The sequence below is a fragment of the Ovis aries genome, chromosome 13, assembly GCF_016772045.2.
Source record: "Ovis aries strain OAR_USU_Benz2616 breed Rambouillet chromosome 13, ARS-UI_Ramb_v3.0, whole genome shotgun sequence".
NCBI lineage: Eukaryota > Metazoa > Chordata > Mammalia > Artiodactyla > Bovidae > Ovis > Ovis aries.
The window spans coordinates 7,049,096-7,073,668 of NC_056066.1; the positions used below are offsets into that span (position 1 = coordinate 7,049,096).

Below are 24,573 nucleotides of genomic sequence, written 5' to 3' on the forward strand. Positions count from 1 at the left end.
TGAGTGACAAAAAAACTACTGTCCTAAGTGTATGGACTCTTAATAATCTAATCTTAAAAATCTTTCTGCACTGTAAGTGTTTTCAATACCATGCCTTATCTCCTTTTTGAAAAGCTATTTTCCTACCAGAGGCACCAGAAATAGCTTATGTTCCCAAAGAGGCTTCACCAAGGTGACCTCTCCTCCTTTTGAAAACTTACCCAAAGTCAAGAGTGTTTTTTAGAGGGAGTTGATAACCTATGCCTACAAATTTGGAAAACTCAGCAGTGGCCACAGGACTGGAAAAGGTCATTTTCATTCCAATCCTAAAGAAAGGCAATGCCAAATAATGGTCAAACTACCACACAATTGCACTCATCTCATACGCTCGTAAAGTAATGCTCAAAATTCTCCAAGCCAGGTTTCAGCAAAACGTGAACCGTGAACTCCAGATGTTCAAGCTGGTTTTAGAAAAGGCAGAGGAACCAGAGATCAAATTGCCAACATCCACTGGATCATCGAAAAAGCAAGAGAGTTCCAGGAAAACATCTATTTCTGCTTTATTGACTATGCCAAAGCCTTTGACTGTGTAGATCACAATAAACTGTGGAAAACTCTGAAAGAGATGGGAATACCAGACCACCTGATCTGCCTCTTGAGAAACCTATATACAGGTCAGGAAGCAAGAGTTAGAACTGGACATAACAATAGACTGGTTCCAAATAGGAAAAGGAGTACGTCAAGGCTGTATATTGTCACCCTGCTCATTTAACTTATATGCACAGTACATCATGAGAATCGTTGGACCAGAAGAAGCACAAGCTGGAATCAAGATTGCCGGGAGAAATATCAATAACCTCAGATATGCAGATGACACCACCCTTATGGCAGAAAGTGAAGAGGAGCTAAAAAGCCTCTTGATGAAAGTGAAAGAGAAGGGTGAAAAAGTTGGCTTAAAGCTCAACATTCAGAAAACGAAGATCATGGCATCTGGTCCCATCACTTCATGGGAAATAGATGGGGAAACAATGGAAACGATGGCAGACTTTATTTTGGGGGGCTCCAAAATCACTGCAGATGGTGATTGTAGCCATGAAATTAAAAGATGCTTACTCCTTGGAAGGAAAGTTATGACCAACCTAGACAGCATATTCAAAAGCAGAGACATTACTTTGCCAACTAAGGTCCATCTAGCCAAGGCTATGGTGTTTCCAGTCGTCATGCACGGATGTGAGAGTTGGACTGTGAAGAAAGCTGAGCGCCAAAGAATTGATGCTTTTGAACTGTGGTATTGGAGAAGACTCTTGAGAGTCCCTTGGACTGCAAGGAGATCCAACCAGTCCATTCTGAAGGAGATCAGTCCTGGGTGTTCCTTGGAAGGAATGATGCTAAAGCTGAAACTCCAGTACTTTGGCCACCTCATGCGAAGAGTTGACTCATTGGAAAAGACTGATGCTGGGAGGGATTGGGGGCAGGAGGAGAAGGGGATGACAGAGGATGAGATGGCTGGATGGCATCACCGACTCAACAGACGTGAGTATGAGTGAACTCCGGGAGATGGTGATGGACAGGGAGGCCTGGCGTGCTGCGATTCATGGGGTTGCAAAAAGTCGGACATGACTGAGCGAATGAACTGAACTGAACTGATAACCTAGGCAGTGTCAAGCGCAGAGTGCCTTTAATTTCCTCCCTGTTGAACTTTGGAAAGTCCTTGTCAGAATTCTCAAGAGTAACTTCAGAAAACTAGGTAGTTTTATTTAAAACTTGAAATGGACAGCTGTTACATCCTTTCCACAACAACCGCCAATATCACCTCTCCTACTCTAACTTCTTTCTTTCACCCCTGGAATGTAGCTCAGAGTCTCTGAAACATCAGGAATGGTATATTCACCACTGCCTATCCTAATCACTCAGCAACTTCAAAAGAAAGGCTCTGAAATTTATTTCCCTAAAAGGATTAATACTTGCTTAGTTAGGGATCTGAGAATAAACTAGAAAGAAACCAAGAAAAGGCCTTTCATCAAAGTTCCTTAAATTGCTCTGAATCTCCCCCTCAGACCCCACTCCCAGTCCCTTTCTGGGCCCCAGAGAGGTCCAACACAGGCAAGGTTAAAGAACAACATCTCTCATCTTCAGGCCTTACAACACAAACTTAACCCATCTTTCCTTAATGCAGACAAAGAATGGGCCCAAGAAGCTATAGTTAATGGACTCGAGGGAGTAGAAAAGAAGTCCAAACAACAAGAATCCATAATATATACAAATTCTAGTCACATTTCTCAAAAGAACTAAGACTTCACAGAACCTGTGCCAATGTTTACGTGGACTCTCTTCATGTTTTCTAATAAATGCCATCTTAGGTCTCAGGCCTTGCAGCAAGATTTCCCACATGGGATACTGCAGCCAAATAGATAACTTTAGTGTGTGGATAGCAGCACTAATGAACTTCCCTGACGGCTCAGTGGTAAAGAATCTGCCTGCCAATGCAAGAGACACAAGAGACATGGGTTCAGTCCCTGGGTTGGGAAGATCCTCTGGAGGAGGAAATGGCAACCCACTCCGGTATTCTTGCCTGGAAAATTCCATGGACAGAGGAGCCTGGTGGGCTACAGTTCATAGGGTCACAAAGAGACAAAACTGAGCGATGAGCACAAACATGAAAAGTATAGGTAGTATACAGATCTAGGGAAAAAGCAAGAATCTACTACTATTCAAATGACTAAAACTTGGGCAAGTCTCCTTTAATATGAAAAAAAAAAAAGAAAAAGTTTTAAAATCTCTACACTGGAACTGAAATTTTGTCCCTTAAATGTGGAAGGTATATAATGCTGCATAATCAATCGTTCTATTTGACCTTCTAAGAAGTTTGAAGGGGAAAGTCATCCTTAATCCACACAAGTTCCTGCCATAACCCAGACTTCCTCCTATTACAGCTGGTCCCAGCACCAGCTATAAGAGTCATCGCCTTCAGGTATGTGTCTGAGACAGGAGGGAGTCTGCAGTGACTACCACAGAAGGCAACCCTTTCCAAGTCATCAAAGGTTCCATGTTGTTACTGCTTACATATCTCAGGGCTTTCTTGCACATTTTTCACATACTCGTTATGAATAAAATAACTCACTGGGTCCTACTGCACCACCAGCATGGTGCAGTAGAAGGAACACTGGCTTGGGAATTTCAGTTGTTTCTATAAATGTACCTCATTTCTTTGCAAAGTCATTTGAAAGAAAAGAAAATTGAACCTTTTGTTTGTTCACTGTTTGATTTTCCCGGATTCAATTCTGTAAGACTTCCCAACTTGTCTGTTCAGTTTAGCTATAGCCAAAGGTTAATGATCAGGCAGAATGCCAGTCTGACAAAAAGAAACAATGCCACTCACCCCACATCAAAGGAAAAGGGAGAGGGAAAAAGGCCAGGGCAGAGCGGCACTGCTTGGAAACCCTCGCTGTATCAATAATGGGACTCAAGAGGCTGAACTTCACTGTGTCTGTCTTCAAGATCCTCTGAAGCAGAAATCAGAGGCTGACGGAGTGCCAGAAGCACTAAAATGCGACTTTCAGGCCAACTTAATGGTTTCTCAGCCTGGCGCTACCGATTAGCTGGGTGCCTGAAGCCACTTAACCACTCTGCGTTTAAGGTTCCTCATTTATAATATTAAGAAGGCAAAAACTACCTTTAAGATTGTATAAATTACACTCTACAATGGACAAAGTCAAATATGGGGTGAGTAAAATTTTTTTCAACAACTTCATTTTTAAAAACACAAACCAGAGTTTAAACAATTACTTTGTCTGGTTTTAACAACATCTAAATATATCTACTACATGGAGTAAAGAGCTTCCCAAGTGGCACTAGTGGTAACAGAACCTATTTGCCAATGCAGGTAAACAAAAAGCTACAGGTCTGATCCGTGGGTCACGAAGATCCCCTGGCTAATGGCACGGCCACCCACTCCAGTTACGCTTGCCTGGAGAATCCCCAAGGACAGAGGAGCCTGGCAGGCTACAAGTCCACAGAACAGCGAAGAGTCAGACATGACTTGAAGCGACTGAACAGGCACACACACGTGGAGTAAAAGTACTAGAGGAGGTGAATGAAGGGGACAAAGGAAGTGCCATCACTGTAAGACCCTCCACGTGGGGAGCTCAGGGGAGGCCTTCACTCTATGCAAGTCAACCGTGGTGCCAACTCCTCCTGCAGGGTCCCTCCCCCAGATAGGAAACTCAGTTCCTGGTGTACTTCAAGGCAAAGGGAAGGAAACCATTATTTTCACCTTCCAACTCAGCTACTCAGAGCTTACCTGCATGCACCAACACAAAGCCCCCTCGCTTCTCTTTATGGGACTGCTTCGTTTCCAACTCTTTTGCTGTTGTTTTAACAGCCGAAACTTGAGATGATCTGGAAGGCAGCCCTTCTCCAGAACTCATCCCCTTCTCCATGGTCATTCTCCAAGATTACCATCTTCTATTGGGAAAAGTGCATACTTCCATCCAAAAGTAATTGCAGAAGAGGAATTACCCTAAAGGAAAACAGGCAAAGATGGCATGCATTTCTTTCCACTAACACACACGTATACAAATTTGTGCTCAGATAACTTTCAAGAAAAACCCCTAATTTTAAAGTTATTTAACTGGGTAATACAAAGAATATAAAAAGGTTAGAATTTAAATCCCTTTATACACTGACATTCCTTGAAATCGTATAAACAAAGAACTGTTGTGAAAAGACTTCATGTTGAGTCCAAAAGATAATTTATCTTTCATTTTATCTACATTGAAGAAAACCTCATCTTAAATATCACTTTCTACTCCCTCCAAACCAAACGCTAATAACCTCTGGGACATTCTAGAACCATAGGCAGTGCTGGCAACATCACTAAGCCTTGATTTAAAGCCTAGATTGCTGTTAATTTTTTCCTCCAGCTTTACTGAGATATAATTGACATATACCAGTGGATAAGTTCAAGCAGTACAACCTGAGGGTTTGATACATATATACACTGCAAAATGATTGCCACAAGGTTAGTTAACACATCGATCACCTCACATAAGTACAATCTTTTGTGTGTGGTAAGAACATATAAGAGCTCAAGATTACTGCTTGCTTAAAAAAATGAACCAACATACAGATTAACTTCTGCCTATGGAGAACTTCTTATGAAAAACAGTTTAATGCTTCAGAGCTCAATGTAAAACAAATGCTATCAAATTTATAAGACTCAAGCACAAAATTAAAATAATACTTGTGCAAATACTTATTCATTTTCATAAAGGCATTATTTCTGAGGTTCTCAAAAGATAAACAATAAAACAAATTACAAGCAACATATACCACAAAGCTTCTAATTTTTCTCACAAGCTCACAAGCTTCTAGCAATCTTGACTTAATAACAATAATGATGGTAAAACATACTTCAGACTGGGGAAAAATGGATCATTTAAAAAATCAACAGAGACTTGAAGAAAAAAAAAATCCCAAAGTCACATGATTGAAACAACTTAAACACCTAGATTCACACTATAAGGTAAGAATCTGTACCTTATTCTAAATTGAGAAATGGGGAGGGACACAAGGCTTTAAAGAGTGACAGCCAACTAGTTCAAAAGAATAGTGTCACGCAAAGTGTGGTCTACAGACTAGTGCTGGTTATCAGTCTGCAAGAGATTATTTTTTATTCTTATACAAACTGTCTTACATCCAAGTTTTCAATAAACAATGACAGTTTTTGTAATTCTTTTCTATTTCCCCAAGTTTTGTTTATAATTATATATTTTTATAATGTATTTAATAAAACAGAATTAAAACCATCTATAAAACCTGGAGATTCACAAGGAAAAGACTCGAAGTACAAAAGGCACATTAATTCACTCTAAAACTTATATTTTCCAGTGGTATAATTATATTTTGGAAAAAATTTTATCTGCTACATCAGATAAAAATATGAGCTTTTACTTTTCTCTTTCTTTCATAGTTTTCTTTTGAGGTTTTTGTGGTATTCTGTTTTGGTTTTGCATTTTATGAAAGTAATGGTCAACAATGGATTGGAAAAATTTTAACGTGGTTCTTCACACCAGAGATGGTCTGGAAGCACTGCAGTATGGTACTCTGTGTGTGCATGCATGCATGGTAAGTCACTTCAGTCATGTGTGACTCTTTGCATGCCCATGGACTGTAGCCTGCCAGGCTCCTCTGTCCACGGGATTCTCCAGGCAAGACTCCTGGAGTGGGTTGCCATGCCCTCCTCCAGGGGTTCTTCCCGACCCAGGGACTGAACCCACATCTCTTATGTCTCCTGTATTGGCAGACAGGTTCCATACCACTAATGCCACCTGAGAAGCCCAATATCGTATTTCAACTTCCTTTAATTCCTGGTTTAAAAGAACCCATTTAATTATTATTATGTATCACTTATTTTAAAGGACAAATAATTTAAAATCATATATATATAATTTGCTATTGTATTAAAATGTTTACATATATCATAAATTTTTATTACAAAAGAGTGCTGAAGTTTAGTAAACAACAGTAAGTTAAAATGCCTGCTTTTGTTTTGTAGTGATAAGCATCTCTCTGAGGATGGATTTTCTTCCAACTGCTTCACAAGGGTCTGCCTCAATTACCTTTATTTGACTTTGGTTATTTCTCTGAGATAGGTTACTATTTGTTTCCGTGTCAGTTGACAAAGTCAGTTTAAATGATTAGCAGTTTATCTTCCAGTCTATATAGGCCATGATGTCTGACCAAGTCATGAAATGAGCTTGGGCCCACTAGACCCACAAACAGCTGTGTGGAAACTCAGGCTTTGGAAAATTCAAAGCTTCAATTCAAATGAAAACACATCCAAGCAGTATGAGTTATAAAACTTTCTCTGACTCACTGTCATCAGATGCATTTTTTTTTCATGAATAACAAATTAGAACATCTACATATTACAACAAATAAGGTTTGATGTAATAGGCATTTTTAATGTATGTGAGAGATTTGCTTGCTTCTCAAGCTTGTCTGAAAATAATTAAATGTGGAAGATGAATACATATGCTGTTTCTTGAGCAATCTACCATCTCTCAGAAACTAGTTGAAATTTATTTATTTAGCAAACCATGTCATCTCTCTAAACTCCTCCAAAACTGCTGGCCCCAAAGTTCTGCACACTGGGACAGGAACTCAAGGAGACAGACTAGCCAATGTACAACTCTGGCCTCCAACTTCCAATGGTTACTGGAATATTTTTAATTCAATTAGAAATGAAGCAATTTCTACTCCAACATCAGTTTTTGTTTAACTCAGAACCCATTAAAAGTCTGACATTCATAATAGAACTCCAACAAATGTCCCAAAAAAGACACAAAAGGCGGAAGGGGGCAAGTGAGCAAATCCTAGTTTACAGAAGAACCATATAACAACGTAAACAGATGAAAAGATGCTAACCCTCACTCAAAAGAAAAAGGCAAAATAAAACTACACTCACATATCAGCTGGACTGGCCAAGTTAAAGAGTCATTCTCACATGTTCCAAGGAGCAGCACAGATTAATACAATGCAACAAGGTCAATTTGGCAAAATCAACCAAAATTACAAACATATACTGAAGGGTAGTCTGTAATGGTAAAGATATAGACTAATAGTATGTCTTGATTAAAAAAAAGTAGTTAACAATAAAAGCAGCTCTTGGAAAAAATGAGTACTTTCTTGATACACAAATATGAAACAACCAATGTTGAAGATATTTTGGTAAGTAAAAAAGGCATGGTACAGAAACGTATGCAGTACCGTATTTTGAGGGAGACAAGAAAAAATAATACAACTAAATACATATGCAAAGTGCAGTCTGGAAGAATATATCAAAAATTAGCCCAATAGTAGTTACCAAAAGATTTGGGTGACTGGTGCACAAAGGTGAAATGGAAATTCCACTAGTCACCATCGTGCATCTTTTCATCTTGAACAATATGAATGTATTACTTAAAAACAAAAAATGTTTTTATTCATTTATTTATGAGAACACAAGATAACTAGCCAAGTTCAAGGCTCAAAATAGGGCAAGCCGATGAGATCTCACTTGAATAAGAGGAGAAATGTCATGTTCTGAAGGTTCTCAACACTCAACCCACCCAGAGAAGGGACAGACAAAAACGTGGCCAGTCAACAATACTGCTGAGAGGTCTCTTTTGGTTTTGTTTCTCTGGATCCTGAACTTCTAGGGCCACACAAACCACAGATAATCCTAAATTTTTAAAAAATAAAATTATTATTTGATCTCTACAGTTGAAACTAAGGAGTAAAAAATAAATCACGTAGACTGACTTCAGATATCCCTGTGATATTTTTATCACATTTGTAGTCATTATTACAAACAATAATTTGAAATGGATGAATCATATTCACATCAATACATTGATCCATAAGGAAAATGTTTAACTCTTCAGCTAAGTCTTTGAGATAACAGTCAACACAAAAGGTTTCCAATCAAAGATACATAAGCATGTTATAGCTTTACACAACAGAAAACAATTTTGTACATCATTTTTATAATGCCTGTGTTCCTGAATGATAAGTTTGAATATGGATATTTTGCGACTTCCTATCAGTGATGGTACTAAATAAAGTTCATTTTATTATATCTAAAAAACACTGGCATCATATGTGAAACGAATTGCCAGCCCAGGTTCGATGCATGATACAGGATGCTCAGGGCTGGTGCACTGGGATGACCCAGAGGGATGGTATGGGGAGGAAGGTGGGAGCGGGGTTCAGGATGGGGAACACGTGCACACCCATGGCTGATTCATGTTGATGTATGGCAAAACCACTACAACACTGTAAAGTAATTAGCCTCCAACTAAAATAAACAAATTTATACTAAACAAATAAATAAATAAATAACACTGGCAATGTGTCCATCATCTGCAACAGTAGCTTGAAAAGGTCAACATAAAGTTACTCTGTGTGTGTGTGCGTGTGTGTGTGTGTGTGTGTGTGTGTGAAGTCGCTTCAGTCGTGTCTGACTCCTTGTGACCCCATGGACTGTAGCCCACAAGGATCCTCTGTCCAGGGGATTCTCCAGGCAAGAATACTGGAGTGGGCTTCCATGACCTCCTCCAGGGGATCTTCCCAACCCAAGGATTGAACCTCTCTTATGTCTCCTGCACTGGAAGGCAAGTTCCTTACCACTAGCACCACCTGGGAAGCCCAAAGTTACCATATGACCCAGCAATTCCACTCCTAGGTATATATTCATTAGAACTGAAAATACATCCACATAAAAACTTGTACATGGATGTTTACAGCAGAACTATTCACCTTGCTTATAGTTTCCTTTGTTGTGCAGAAGCTTTTAATTTTAATTAGGTCCCATTTGTTTATTTTTGCTTTGATTTCCAGTATTCTGGGAGGTGGGTCATAGAGGATGCTGCTGTGATGTATGTCGGAGAGTGTTTTGCCTATGTTCTCCTCCAGGAGTTTTATAGTTTCTGGTCTTACGTTTAGATCTTTAATCCATTTTGAGTTTATTTTTGTGTATGGTGTTAGAAAGTGTTCTAGTTTCATTCTTTTACAAGTGGTTGACCAGTTTTCCCAGCACCACTTGTTAAAGAGGTTGTCTTTAATCCATTGCATATTCTTGCCTCCTTTGTCGAAGATAAGTACAGTATACTAACACATATATATGGAATTTAGAAAGATGGTAACAATAACCCTGTATGCGAGACAGCAAAAGAAACACAGATGTATACGGACTCTATGGGAGAGGGAGAGGGTGGGATGATTTGGGAGAATGGCATTGAAATATGTGTATTATCATATGTGAAACGAATCACCAGTCTAGGTTTAATGCAGGATACAGGATGCTTGGGGCTGGTGCACTGGGATGACCCAGAGGGATAGGATGGGGAGTGAGGGGGTAAGGGAGTCCAGGATTGGGAACACATGTACACCCGTGGCAGATTCATGTTGATGTATGGCAAAACCAATACAGTATTGTAAAGTAAAATAAAGTAAAAAAAAAAAAAAAAGAACTATTCATAATAGTCAAGAAGTGGGAACAACTCAAATGTCCATGAGCAGACCTTGGTTAAACAAAATGTGGTATATTTAGACAATGGAGCATTATAGAGCCATAAAAAGGAATGGAGAGTTGATACACACTATGGCATGAATGAACCATGAAAACAATGAAAGAAGTCAGACACAAAAGGCCACATATGTTTCCATTTATATGAAATGTCCAGAGTAGGCATATCTAAAAAGATAGAAAGTAGATTAGTGGTTGCCTTGGGCTGGAAAGACAGAGGGGAATTGAGGAGTGAGAGCTAATGGGGGCAGGATTTCTTTGGGAGAGGGGCAATAAAAATGTTCTAAAATTGGCTGTGGTCATGGCTGCACGGTATTTAGTCTGAGTAACTACCAATGAATTGTACACTTTACATGGGTAATGATATGATAAATGAATTTTATCTTAATAAAACTGTTGCAGGGGGAGGGTGTATTTTTTTCTTCCCAATAAATTATATCTTTACTTGTAAGATGTATCTTCTCCAAGTTACCAAATCTAATGGTGTCTTTGAACATAGTCTTCGGTTTGCAACCTTTGATTCTCTAGATGTCCTGTTCTCCTTGGCAAGCATGCCAATCAACTATCCTAGCTCTTCAAGGCCCCTCTGACCCCTCCCAGCTTTGTTCTCTTGCCTGACTTTCAAGCAGAATGTCCAAAGACTGACGTCTCAAATGCCTCCTTCAGTAACTTCATTCAGTATCAAGCTTTCAAAACGATCCCCTCAGTAAACCAGATGATTCCTAACTCTGCCTCTTAAGCTCTAGCCATAAGTCTCCTGGAGAGCTCAACCTGGATCCTCAAAACTCTTCGCCTACCCAAAACAAATTCACTTTGCCCCAGAAATCTAATTCTGTCTACATTACACCTTACTTTTAATAGCCCAATCCTTCCTAACTCACCTTATTGTCATCTTGGACACTGCCCAGTTTCCAAATCCTATAGATTTCTTCTGGAGCTTTTAACTTCCTTTTTCCTACTGCCTTGACCTTCGCTCAGCTCACATATCTCTTAGCATACGTGTTACAGAAAGCATATTAACTTTTCTCCCCAAATCCATGCTGTCGTAAAACAATCATCTAAAAAAGGCTGCCAAAGTAAATCTCATAAAGGACAATGCCAATCAAGACAAATAGCATGCCAAAAGACACGAGCAGGCAACACATAAGAGAGGAAATATAAACTGGATAGCCAATATTAAAGAAAGAATATTCAAAGAGCTACGAAAAAAGAAAAAAAACTAGCACTGTACTGCCATCATAAACTGATGTAACCATTTTGAAATGGAATGTGTCAGACAGTATCAAGAGCCTTAAAATGTATAATGTTCTATATACCCTCTCCAGAGATACTTCAATATGAACTAGCCTACACAGACACAAACAATAGTCCCACAAATTCCTCTCAAGAGTACTGGGAGACTAGAGAAGAGGGAGGGGCAAGGAAGAAGGGGAAACTTGATTTTTCTCTATCTAATAACCTTCTGTATTTGATTTTTTTCTTTTAACTGGTTAACAGTAATGCTGAAGAAGCTGAAGTTGAAAAGATTTATGAAGACCTACAAGACCTTTTAGAACTAACACCCAGAGGGAGGGAAAGATGGCGGAGGAATAGGACGGGAAGATCACGTTCTCCCTCACAAATTCCTCAAAAGAACATTTCAACGCCGAGCAAACTCCACAAAACAACTTCTGTAGGCTGGCAGAGGACATCAGGCAACCAGAAAAGCAGACCATTGTCTTCAAAAACAGATTTTTAATCTTTGTTGTCAATTTTGTACATTTAAAAACCCAAACTTCACTACCCCAGTTTACCTGAGAGCGAGATTACTGGCTTGACCACTCTCTCCTCCTCTGGACTCTCCTTTTTCTCCACCAGGTGGCCTCTGTCTCTTTTCTCCCCCATCTCTTCTCTATCCAACTCTGTGAATCTCTGTGTGTTCCAGACGGTAGAGAACACCTTAAGGAACTGGTTACTGGCAGGATTTGTCTCTCTCCTACTCATTCCTCTCTCTTATCCTCCTGGTCACCTCTGTCTACTTCCTCCCTCTCCTCTTCCCCGTATAACTCTGTAAATACCTCTGAGCGGTCCAGACTATAGAGCGCACATAAGGAAGTAACTACTGGCTAGCTTGCTCTCTCCTCTCTTGATCTCACCACATCTCATTCCAGTTACCTCTAACTACCCCCTCCATCTTCTCTTCTCCTTGTAACTCAGTGAACCTCTCTGAGTGTCCCTCAAGGTGGAGAAACTTTTCATCTTTAACCTAGATGTTTAATCATCGGTGCTGTATAGATGGAGAAGTCTAGAGGCTACTGTGAAAATAAAACTGAAAACCAGAAGCAGGAAGCTTAAACCCAAAGCCTGAAAACATTAGAGAACTCTTGAATTCAGGGAACATTAAGCAATAGGAGCTCATCAAAAGCCTTCATACCTACACTGAAACCAAGCTCCACCCAAGGGCCAACAAGTTCCAAAACAAGACATACCACACAAATTCTCCAGCAACACAGGAACACTCCCCTGAGCCTCAATATACAGGCAGCTCAAAATTATCCCAAAACCTTTGATGTCTCATAACCCATTACGGGTCACTCCACTGCACTCCAGAGAGAAGAAACCCAGCTCCACCCACCGAAACTCCAACACAAGCCTCCCTAACCAGGAAACCTTGACAAGCCACTGATAGAACCCCACCCAAAGTGAGGAAGCTCCATAATAAAGAGAACTCCACAAATTATCAGAATATAAAAAGGCCACCCCAAACGCAGCAATATAACCAAGATGAAGAGACAGAGGAATACTCAGCAGGTAAAGGAACAGGAGAGTTGCCCACCAAATCAAACAAAAGAGGAAGAAGTAGGGAATCTACCGGAGAAGGAATTCCGAATATTGATAGTGAAAATGATCCAAAATCTTGAAATCAAAATGGAAACACAGATAAATAGCCTAGAGACAAGGATTGAGAAGATGCAAGAAAGGTTTAACAAGGACCTAGAAGAAATAAAAAAGAGTCAAAATATAATGAATAACACAATAAATGAGATCAGAAACACACTGGAGGCAACAAATAGTAGAATAACGGAGGCAGAAGATAGGATTAGTGAAATAGAAGATAGAATGGTAGAAATAAATGAATCAGAGAGGAAACAAGAAAAACGAATTAAAAGAAACGAGGACAATCTCAGAGACCTCCAGGACAATATGAAACGCTCCAACATTCGAATTATAGGAGTCCCAGAAGAAGAAGACAGAAAGAAAGATCATGAGAAAATCCTTGAGGAGATAATAGTTGAAAACTTCCCTAAAATGGGGAAGGAAATAATCACCCAAGTCCAAGAAACACAGAGAGTCCCAAATAGGATAAACCCAAGGCGAAACACCCCAAGACACATATTAATCAAATTAACAAAGATCAAACACAAAGAACAAATATTAAAAGCAGCAAGGGAAAAACAACAAATAACACACAAGGGGATTCCCATAAGGATAACAGCTGATCTGTCAATAGAAACTCTTCAGGCCAGGAGGGAATGGCAAGACATACTTAAAGTGATGAAAGACAATAACCTACAGCCCAGATTACTGTACCCAGCAAGGATCTCATTCAAATACGAAGGAGAAATCAAAAGCTTTACAGACAAGCAAAAGCTGAGAGAATTCAGCACCACCAAACCAGCTCTCCAACAAATTCTAAAGGATATCCTCTAGACAGGAAACACGAAAGGGTGTATAAACCCGAACCCAAAACAATAAAGTAAATGGCAACGGGATCATACTTATCAATAATTACCTTAAACATAAATGGGTTGAACGCCCCAACCAAAAGACAAAGACTGGCCGAATGGATACAAAAACAAGACCCCTCTATATGCTGCTTACAAGAGACCCACCTCAAAACAAGGGACACATACAGACTGAAAGTGAAGGGTTGGAAAAAGATATACCACGCGAATAGAGACCAAAAGAAAGCAGGAGTGGCAATACTCATATCCGATAAAATAGACTTTAAAACAAAGGCTGTGAAAAGAGACAAAGAAGGCCACTACATAATGATCAAAGGAACAATCCAAGAAGAAGATATAACAATTATAAATATATATGCACCCAATATAGGAGCACCACAATACGTAAGACAATTGCTAACAAGTATGAAAGGGGAAATCAACAATAACACAATAATAGTGGGAGACTTTAATACCCCACTCACACCTATGGACAGATCAACTAAACAGAAAATTAACAAAGAAACGCAAACTTTAAATGATACATTAGATCAGTTAGACCTAATTGATATCTATAGGACATTTCACCCCAAAACAACGAATTTCACCTTTTTTCAAGTGCTCATGGAACCTTCTCCAGGATAGATCACATCCTGGGCCATAAATCTAAACTTGATAAATTCAAAAAATCGAAATCATTCCAAGCATCTTTTCTGACCATAATGCATTAAGATTAGATCTCAATTACAGAAGAAAAACTATTAAAAATTCCAACATATGGAGGTTGAACAACACACTTCTGAATAACCAACAAATCACAGAAGAAATCAAAAAAGAAATCAAAATATGCATAGAAACTAATGAAAATGAAAACACAACAACCCAAAACCTGTGGGACACTATAAAAGCAGTGCTAAGAGGAAAGTTCATAGCAATACAGGCATACCTCAAGAAACAAGAAAAAGTCAAATAAATAACCTAACTCTACAACTAAAGCAACTAGAAAAGGAAGAGTTGGAGAACCCCAGAGTGAGTAGAAGGAAAGAAATCTTAAAAATTAGGGCAGAAATAAATGCAAAAGAAACAAAAGAGACCATAGCAAAAATCAACAAAGCCAAAAGCTGGTTCTTTGAAAGGATAAATAAAATTGACAAACCATTAGCCAGACTCATCAAGAAGCAAAGAGAGAAAAATCAAATCAATAAAATTAGAAATGAAAATGGAGAGATCACAACAGACAACACAGAAATACAAAGGATCATAAGAGACTACTATCAGCAGTTGTATGCCAATAAAATGGACAACGTGGAAGAAATGGACAAATTCTTAGAAAAGTACAATTTTCCAAAACTGAACCAGGAAGAAATCGAAAATCTTAACAGACCCATCACAAGCACGGAAATTGATACTGTAATCAGAAATCTTCCAGCAAACAAAAGCCCAGGTCCAGATGGCTTCACAGCTGAATTCTACCAAAAATTTCGAGAAGAGCTAACACCTATCCTACTCAAACTCTTCCAGAAAATTGCAGAGGAAGGTAAACTTCCAAACTCATTCTATGAGGCCACCATCACCCTAATACCAAAACCTGACAAAGATGTCACAAAAAAGAAAACTACAGGCCAATATCTCTGATGAACATAGATGCAAAAATCCTCAACAAAATTCTAGCAATCAGAATCCAACAACACATTAAAAAGATCATACACCATGACCAAGTGGGCTTTATCCCAGGGATGCAAGGATTCTTCAATATCCGCAAATCAATCAATGTAATTCACCACATTAACAAATTGAAAAATAAAAACCATATGATTATCTCAATAGATGCAGAGAAGGCCTTTGACAAAATTCAACATCCATTTATGATAAAAACTCTCCAGAAAGCAGGAATAGAAGGAACATATCTCAACATAATAAAAGCTATCTATGACAAACCCACAGCAAACATTATCCTCAATGGTGAAAAATTGAAAGCATTTCCCCTAAAGTCAGGAACAAGACAAGGGTGCCCACTTTCACCGCTACTATTCAACATAGTTCTGGAAGTTTTGGCCACAGCAATCAGAGCAGAAAAAGAAATAAAAGGAATCCAAATTGGAAAAGAAGAAGTAAAACTCTCACTGTTTGCAGATGACATGATCCTCTACATGGAAAACCCTAAAGACTCCACCAGAAAATTACTAGAGCTAATCAATGAATATAGTAAAGTTGCAGGATATAAAATCAACACACAGAAATCCCTTGCATTCCTATACACGAATAATGAGAAAGTAGAAAAAGAAATTAAGGAAACAATTCCATTCACCATTGCAACGAAAAGAATAAAATACTTAGGAATATATCTACCTAAAGAAACTAAAGACCTATATATAGAAAACTATAAAACACTGATGAAAGAAATCAAAGAGGACACTAATAGATGGAGAAATATACCATGTTCATGGATTGGAAGAATCAATATAGTGAAAATGAGTATACTACCCAAAGCAATTTACAAATTCAATGCAATCCCTATCAAGCTACCAGCCACATTTTTCACAGAACTAGAACAAATAATTTCAAGATTTGTATGGAAATACAAAAACCTCAAATAGCCAAAGCAATCTTGAGAAAGAAGAATGGAACTGGAGGAATCAACTTGCCTGACTTCAGGCTCTACTACAAAGCCGCAGCCATCAAGACAGTATGGTACTGGCACAAAGACAGACATATAGATCAATGGAACAAAATAGAAAGCCCAGAGATAAATCCACACACATATGGACACCTTATCTTTGACAAAGGAGGCAAGAATATACAATGGAGTAAAGACAATCTCTTTAACAAGTGGTGCTGGGAAAACTGGTCAACCACTTGTAAAAGAATGAAACTAGATCACTTTCTAACACCGCACACAAAAATAAACTCAAAATGGATTAAAGATCTAAATGTAAGATCAGAAACTATAAAACTCCTAGAGGAGAACATAGGCAAAACACTCTCAGACATAAATCACAGCAGGATCCTCTATGATCCACCTCCCAGAATTCTGGAAATCAAAGCAAAAATAAACAAATGGGATCTAATTAAAATTAAAAGCTTCTGCACAACAAAGGAAAATATAAGCAAGGTGAAAAGACAGCCTTCTGAATGGGAGAAAATAATAGCAAATGAAGCAACTGACAAACAACTAATCTCAAAAATATACAAGCAACTTCTGCAGCTCAACTCCAGAAAATAAACGACCCAATCAAAAAATGGGCCAAAGAACTAAATAGACATTTCTCCAAAGAAAACATACGGATGGCTAACAAACACATGAAAAGATGCTCAACATCACTCATTATTAGAGAAATGCAAATCAAAACCACAATGAGGTACCACTTCACACCAGTCAGAATGGCTGCGATCCAAAAATCTGCAAGCAATAAATGCTGGAGAGGGTGTGGAGAAAAGGGAACCCTCCTACACTGCTGGTGGGAATGCAAACTAGTACAGCCACTATGGAGAACAGTGTGGAGATTCCTTAAAAAATTGCAAATAGAACTACCTTATGACCCAGCAATCCCACTGCTGGGCATACACACCGAGGAAACCAGAATGGAAAGAGACACATGTACCCCAATGTTCATCGCAGCACTGTTTATAATAGCCAGGACATGGAAACAACCTAGATGTCCATCAGCAGATGAATGGATAAGAAAGCTGTGGTACATATACACAATGGAGTATTACTCAGCCATTAAAAAGAATTCATTTGAATCAGTTCTGATGAGATGGATGAAACTGGAGCCGATTATACAGAGTGAAGTAAGCCAGAAAGAAAAACACCAATACAGTATACTAACACATATATATGGAATTTAGGAAGATGGCAATGACGACCCTGTATGCAAGACAGGGAAAGAGACACAGATGTGTATAACGGACTTTTGGACTCAGAGGGAGAGGGAGAGGGTGGGATGATTTGGGAGAATGACATTCTAACATGTATACTATCATGTGAATTGAATCGCCAGTCTATGTCTGACGCAGGATGCAGCATGCTTGGGGCTGGTGCATGGGGATGACCCAGAAAGATGTTATAGGGAGGGAGGTGGGAGGGGGGTTCATGTTTGGGAATGCATGTAAGAATTAAAGATTTTAAAATTTAAAAAATAAAAAACTAAAAACAAAACAAAACAAAAAAAAAAAAAAAAAGAACTAACACCCAAAAAAAGAAGTCCTTTTCATTACAGGGGACTGGAATGCAAAAGTTGGAAGTCAAGAAACACCTGGAGTAACAGGCAAATTTGGCCTTGGAGTACAGAATGAAGCAGGGCAAAGGCTACTAGTTTTGCCAAGAGGATGCACTCATAGCAAACACCCTCTTCCAACAACACAAGAGAAACCTCTACACATGGACATCACCAGATGGTCAACACCGAAATCATACTGATTATATTCTTTGCAGCCACAGATGAAGAAGCTCTATACAGTTCGCAAAAACAAGACCAGGAGCTGACTGTGGCTCAGATCATGAACTCCTTATTGCCAAATTCAGACTTAAATTGAAGAAGTTAGGGAAAACCACTAAACCATTCAGGTAGGAACTAAATCAAATCCTTTAAGATTCTAAAGTGGAAGTGAGAATTAGATTTAAGGGACTAGATCTGATAGACAGAGTGCCTGATGAACTATGGACAGTGGTTCATGACATTGTACAGGAGACAGAAATCAAGACCATTCCCATGGAAGAGAAATGCAAAAAAGCAAAATAGCTGTCTGGGGAGGCCTTACAAATAGCTGTGAAAAGAAGAGAGGTGAAAAGCAAAGGAGAAAAGGAATGATATAAGCATCTGAATGCAGAGTTCCAAAGAACAGCAAGAAGAGAAAAGAAAGCCTTCCTCAGTGGTCAATGCAAAGAAATAGAGGAAAACAGACTGCGAAAGACTAGAGATCTCTTCAAGAAAATTAGAGATACCAAGGGAACATTTCATGCAAAGATGGGCTCAATAAAGGACAGAAATGGTATGGACCTAACAGAAGCAAAAGATATTAAGAAGAGGTGGCAAGAATATATGGAAGAACTGTACAAGAAGGATCTTCACGATCTGGATAAGCATGATGGTGTGATCACTCATCTAGAGCCAGACATCCTGGAATGTGAAGTTAAGTGGGCCTTAGAAAGCATCACTATGAACAAGGCTGGTGGAAGTGATGGAATTCCAGTTGAGTTATTTCAAATCCTGAAAGATGATGTTGTGAAAGTTCTGTACTCAATATGCCAGCAAATTTGGAAAATTCAGCACTGGCCACAGGACTGGAAAAGGTCAGTTTTCATTCCAATCCAAAGAAAGGCAATGCCAAAGAATGTTCAAACTACTGCACAATTGCACTCATCTCACCAACCTAGATAGCATATTCAAAAGCAGAGACATTACTTTGCCAACAAAAGTCCATCTAGTCAAGGCTATGGTTTTTCCAGTGGTCATGTATGGATGTGAGAGTTGGACTGTGAAGAAAGCTGAGCGCCGAAGAATTGATGCTTTTGAACCGTGGTGTTGGAGAAGACTCTTGAGAGTCCCTTGGACTGCAAGGAGATCCAACCAGTCCATTCTGAAGGAGATCAGTCCTGGGTGTTCTTTGGAAGGTCTGATGCTAAAGCTGAAACTCCAATACTTCGGCCACCTCATGCAAAGAGTTGACTCATTGGAAAAGACTCTGATACTGGGAGGGATTGGGGGCAGGAAGAGAAGGGGACGACAGAGGATGAGTTGGCTGGATGGCATCACCGACTTGATAGACGTGAGTCTGAGTGAACTTCAGGAGTTGGTGATAGACAGGGAGGCCTGGTGTGCTGCAATTCATGGGGTCGCAAAGAGTTGGACACGACAGAACAACTGAACTGAACTGCAGTGTACTGCACTCATCTCACACGCTAGTAAAGTAATGCTTAAAATTCTCCAAGCCAGGCTTTAGCAATACGTGAACTGTGAACTTCCAGACATTCAAGCTGGTTTTAGAAAAGGCAGAGGAACCAGAGATCAAATTGCCAACATCTGCTGGATCATGGAAAAAGCAAGAGAGTTCCAGAAAACATCTATTTCTGCTTTATTGACTATGCCAAAGCCTTTGACTGTGTGGATCACAAGAAACTGTGGAAAATTCTGAAAGAGATGGGAATACCAAACCACCTGACCTGCCTCTTGAGAAATCTATATGCAGGTCAGGAAGCAACAGTTAGAACTGGACATGAAACAACAGACTGGTTCCAAATAGGAAAAGGAGTACATCAACACTGTATATTGTCACCCTGCTTATTTAACTTATATGCAGAGTACATCATGAGAAACGCTGGGCTGGAGGAAGAACAACCTGGAGTCAAGATTGCCAGGAGAAATATCAATAACCTCAGATATGCAGATGACACCACCCTTATGGCAAAAAGTGAAGAAGAACCAAAGGGCCTTGATGAAAGTGAAAGAGGAGAGTGAAAATGTTGGCTTAAAGCTCAACATTCAGAAAACAAAGATCATGGCATCTGGTCCCATCACTTCATGGGAAATAGATGGGGAAACAGTGGAAACATTGTCAGACTTCTTTGGGGGGGGGGGGGTCCAAAATCACTGCAGATGGTGATTGTAGCCATGAAATTAAAAGACGCTTACTCCTTGAAAGGAAAGTTATGACCAACCTAGATAGCATATTCAAAAGCAGATACATTACTTTGCCAACAAAGGTCTGTCTAGTCAAGGCTATGGTTTTCCAGTGGTCATGAATGGATGTGAGAGGTGGACTGTGAAGAAAGCTGAGCGCCAAAGAATTGATGCTTTTGAACTGTGGTGTTGGAGAAGACTCTTGAGAGTCCCTTGGACTGCAAGAAGACCCAACCAGTCCTTCCTAAAGGAGATCAGTCCTGGGTGTTTATTGAAAGGACTGATGTTAAAGCTGCAACTCCAATACTTTGGCCACCTCATGCAAAGAGTTGACTCATTGGAAATGACCCTGATGCTGGGAGGGATTGGGCGCAGGAGGAGAAGGGGAGGACAGAGGATGAAATGGCTGGATGGCATCACTGACTTGATGGACATGAGTTTGGGTGAACTCTGGGAGTTGGTGACGGACAGGGAGGCCTGGCGCACTGCAATTCCTGGGGTAGCAAAGAGTCAGACACGACTGCGTGACTGATCTGAACTGATTTACTAAAAGGAGAAGATTTAAGTTCGCTGTCTCTGTGACCAAGATGAATGTAAATTAACTTGATTATCAAGACCAGAAGAGAAATTCAGAATAAAACACTGTTTTTGCTTCAGGGACTTTCATGGCACTGATTTAAGGTCTAAATCTTGACTCCATTTCTCTCAAATATTGTTTCATATTCCTGCGGCATGTGATGACACTATTTCTTTTTTTTTTTTAAGCCATTTAGAAGACTACCACATGTCGTGTTTGCCTCTGGTGTTGAAGGTTTTCACTCTAGGTTTACTGAGCCTTTTAGAAGCAGTTGAAGGAGGAAGTCATGGAATCCATTTATTACAGCAAAGGCTTTTAGAGAAATCCAGCCCTTAAGCTACAGCAGCTAATGAAGCTTGTTGCTCTTATCATGAGACTGAAGCTTTAATGCCTCATTAAATAAGCTCCAAATAATACTTATTTCATCTTTGACCCAGTAATTCCACTTCTGAGGATGCTTTCTACCAAAATAATTTTAAATATAGAAAAAGCTTTATGCCTTTTAAGCTGTGTTTAACATAGGATAATTTAGAAAAACAAAAATCTTAGAGTGACCTAAATACCTAACTTAAAGTATCTATGTATTTATGGTCAACTTGGTTTTTTTAAGGTGCCAAAGGTCATTCAATGGGGAAAAGACAGTCTTTTCAACAAATGGTGCTAGGAAAACTGGAGAGTCACATGCACAAAAATAAAGCTGGACTCCTACCTCACACCATATACAAAAATTAACTCTACATAGATCAAGACCTAAATGTAAGAGCTAAAACTACATAAAACTTATGGGGAAAAAAAAAAAGTAAACCTTCATGAACCTGGATTTGGTAATGATTTTACACATAACACCAAAAGCACAAACATAAACAAAACTCACATATAAATGGGACTTCACCAAAATTTTTAACATTTGCACTTCAAGGAACACCATTCAAGGAAGTGAAGATACTCCACAAAATGGTGGGGGGAGGGAGTATGGAACGGAAGAAATACTGCAAATCTGAAAGGGGATTTGTGTCCAGACTATATAAAGAACTCATACAACTTAAAATTTTCTTTAAAAAAAAATTTTTTTAATGGGCAAAGGAATTGAATGGACATTTCTCCAAAGACATACAAAGGGCCAATAAGCACAAAGAAAAGACACTCGACATTATCAGACATCAAGGATATGCAAATCAAAACTACAAGATGCCATTTCACAACCAATGGAAGGCTATAATCAAAAAGACAGAATAAATGCCAACAAGGATAAGCAGAAATCAGAACCCTTATATCCCACTTATGCAGGCCACTCTGGAAGACACCTGGCAGTTCTCAAAAAGATAAACAGTTCCCACATGACCCAGCAATTTCATTCCTAGGTACATAGCTAAGAAAACTGAAGATACATGTTCACACAAAAACTTGTACATGGATGTTTATAGCAGAATTATTAATAACAATCAAGAAGTGGAAACAATCCAAATGTTCATCAACTGATGATGGATAAACAAAATGTGGCATATTTATATAATGGAATATTATTCGACCATAAAAAGAAGGCTAAGTCCTGATACATAATACAAGTGGATGTACCTTGAAAACACTATGCTGGGTGAAAGAAGGCAAGACAACAAAAAGCCCCATATTTTATGATTCCATTTACATGAAATGTCCAGAACAGGAAAATCCATAGACACAAAGTGGACTACTGGTTGCCAAAAGATGGGGGAACAAGGGGAAAGGAGATCCAAGGAGGAGCAACTGTAATGGGTAGAGTGTTTTGGAGGTGATGAAAACGTCATGGAGTTAGATACTGATGATGGGTGCACAAGTTGTGAATATACTAAAAGTCGCTGAAATTTAAATTTCAAAGGGTGGGATTTTATGACTATCTCAAAAAATTCATGCAACAGATGCAATGCACAAAACACATGCTTCTTAGTTGGAATCATATTTTATACACACTGTAATCCTAAGTGGGCTTCCCTCGTGGCTCAGCTGGTAAAGAATCCACCTGCAGTGCGGGAGACCTGGGTTCCTCCTGGGTTGGGAAGATCCCCTGGAGAAGGGAAAGGCTACCCACTCCAGTATTCTGGCCTGGAGAATTACATGGACTGGAGAGTCCATGGTGTTGCAAAGAGTCGGACAGGACTGAGCGACTTTCACTTTCATAATCCTATGTAGGTTAAGAATCTGCAATTTTTTAAAACGTAGAAAGATCAAAATGCTGGGCTGGTGGAATCACAGATGATCTCTTCTTAAATATTTCTGCATTTTCCAAACATTCGTTAATAAGCATGCACTGCTTTTTTTATAAGCGCGGGGGGTAGGGGGAGCTTTATTCAAACACAAAAGCAAATTATTAAACTCCCAAGTGTATAAAAATTCCTTAGTTTCGTGTACAGTGATCCCAGTCACACGGTCCCCAAAAATACTTTGCATTCCCCTCCCCTCCCCTCCAGAGGCGAATGAAGCTGAACTCCCTCCTCCCGGAAACACGATGCCCTCTATTTCCAAGGCACCTCCAATTCCTGTTCCCCACCCTCCTCCCAGGTTACTCCTGCTCCATCCTCTCGGTCCTTTCCTCTCCCTTTCCCAGCTGAGCAGTAAACGCTAACTTCCCGCGGGGCTCTAACACACTACGGGGCTGCTCCGCCCCGACCGGCCACACAGGACCGGGGCGCACACTCCCTGCTCTCCGGGAACCTGGAACTCGGAGAAACCGCAGCGCGAGACCGCGCGGAGCGTGAGGGACTGCCAGGACCCCCTCCCCAAACACAGGCGGCCCCTTCCCCGCAGAGGGGAGGAGGCCGCCGGGCCGCAGCCGCTGGGAGCGGGCGCCGGGACGGGCCCCACGCGCGACCAGGGCTCCGGGAAGAGGGACGCCTCGGGTCCCGTTCCTCCGGCACCGCCCTCGGCGAGGAGCATCCTGCGCGCCGCCCGCCCCCGGCCCAGAGAGCACGCCCTGGAGAGCGCGCGGCGCCAGGGCAGAGCGAGCGCGCGGCGACCGCAGCCGTGCGGACAGCGTGAGAAGGAGGGACACTCACCCGCATCAGCCCAGAGCCCTCAGAGCACCGGAAGTAGCCTCCCTCCCGTTGCCAGGGTGAGGAAGCGGGGATGACGTCAAGCTCCCCCATTGGGCCCGAGCGCAGCCACGTGTCCGGAAGCAGCCGCCCACAGGCGGCTCTGCCCCCGCCCCCTACTCTGGCGCGGCTCACCTGGCCGCAGAGGTGCCGGGAAGACCCCACCTAGAGCCGACTTTTGAGCTGCGCAAGCGCTCTCGCCTCTCTCCCAGCCCCTTAATGAGCCAGAAGGCTGTGATCTTCTGATCAGGTCGGTATCCTAGCAACGTGATGTCAAATTAAACCAGTCACCACTTACTGAGGTGTCACTGACAAGCTTAATTTCATCCACTCCTTGCAGCCCGCCCCTCCCCACTACACCGTAGGGATAACTAGAGTTCTGACTGAATTACACGTGGGAGACAGGGACTAGCCTAGCTCTGGGGAGGATGAAAGTGGGAGTGGCCTTTCTTTTACCATCTAGCATCTAAGACCAAGATCTATTGATAGTAACATGTAATCTCTTTCATGTTTCCTTGTAACTATTAACATGAATCATCTGCCGTGTAACCACCATTAA

General features: G+C 40.4%; 1 protein-coding gene across 6 annotated transcripts in view; it reads right to left on the reverse strand.

Annotated features, from left to right (window-relative positions):
* The window catches only part of TASP1 (taspase 1), a 273,068-nt gene extending 249,061 nt beyond the window's left edge, over positions 1–24,007 (reverse strand). For 4 of the 6 annotated variants that reach the window (XR_006055806.1, XM_042230423.1, XM_004014161.5 and 1 more), the window contains exons 1-2: positions 23,979–24,007; positions 4,280–4,498 (exon numbers count right to left, since the gene is read on the reverse strand). Coding sequence is in view for 4 of the 6 variants with exons in the window: in XM_004014161.5 (XP_004014210.1) it covers positions 4,280–4,424 (145 nt within the window). In the remaining 2 variants the exon portion in view is untranslated. Of the gene's footprint in view, positions 1–4,279; positions 4,499–11,841 lie in introns of all 6 variants that reach the window. The other 2 variants (XM_042230422.2, XM_027976480.3) reach the window with 2 other exon arrangements.
* Positions 24,008–24,573: the final 566 nt, after the last annotated feature.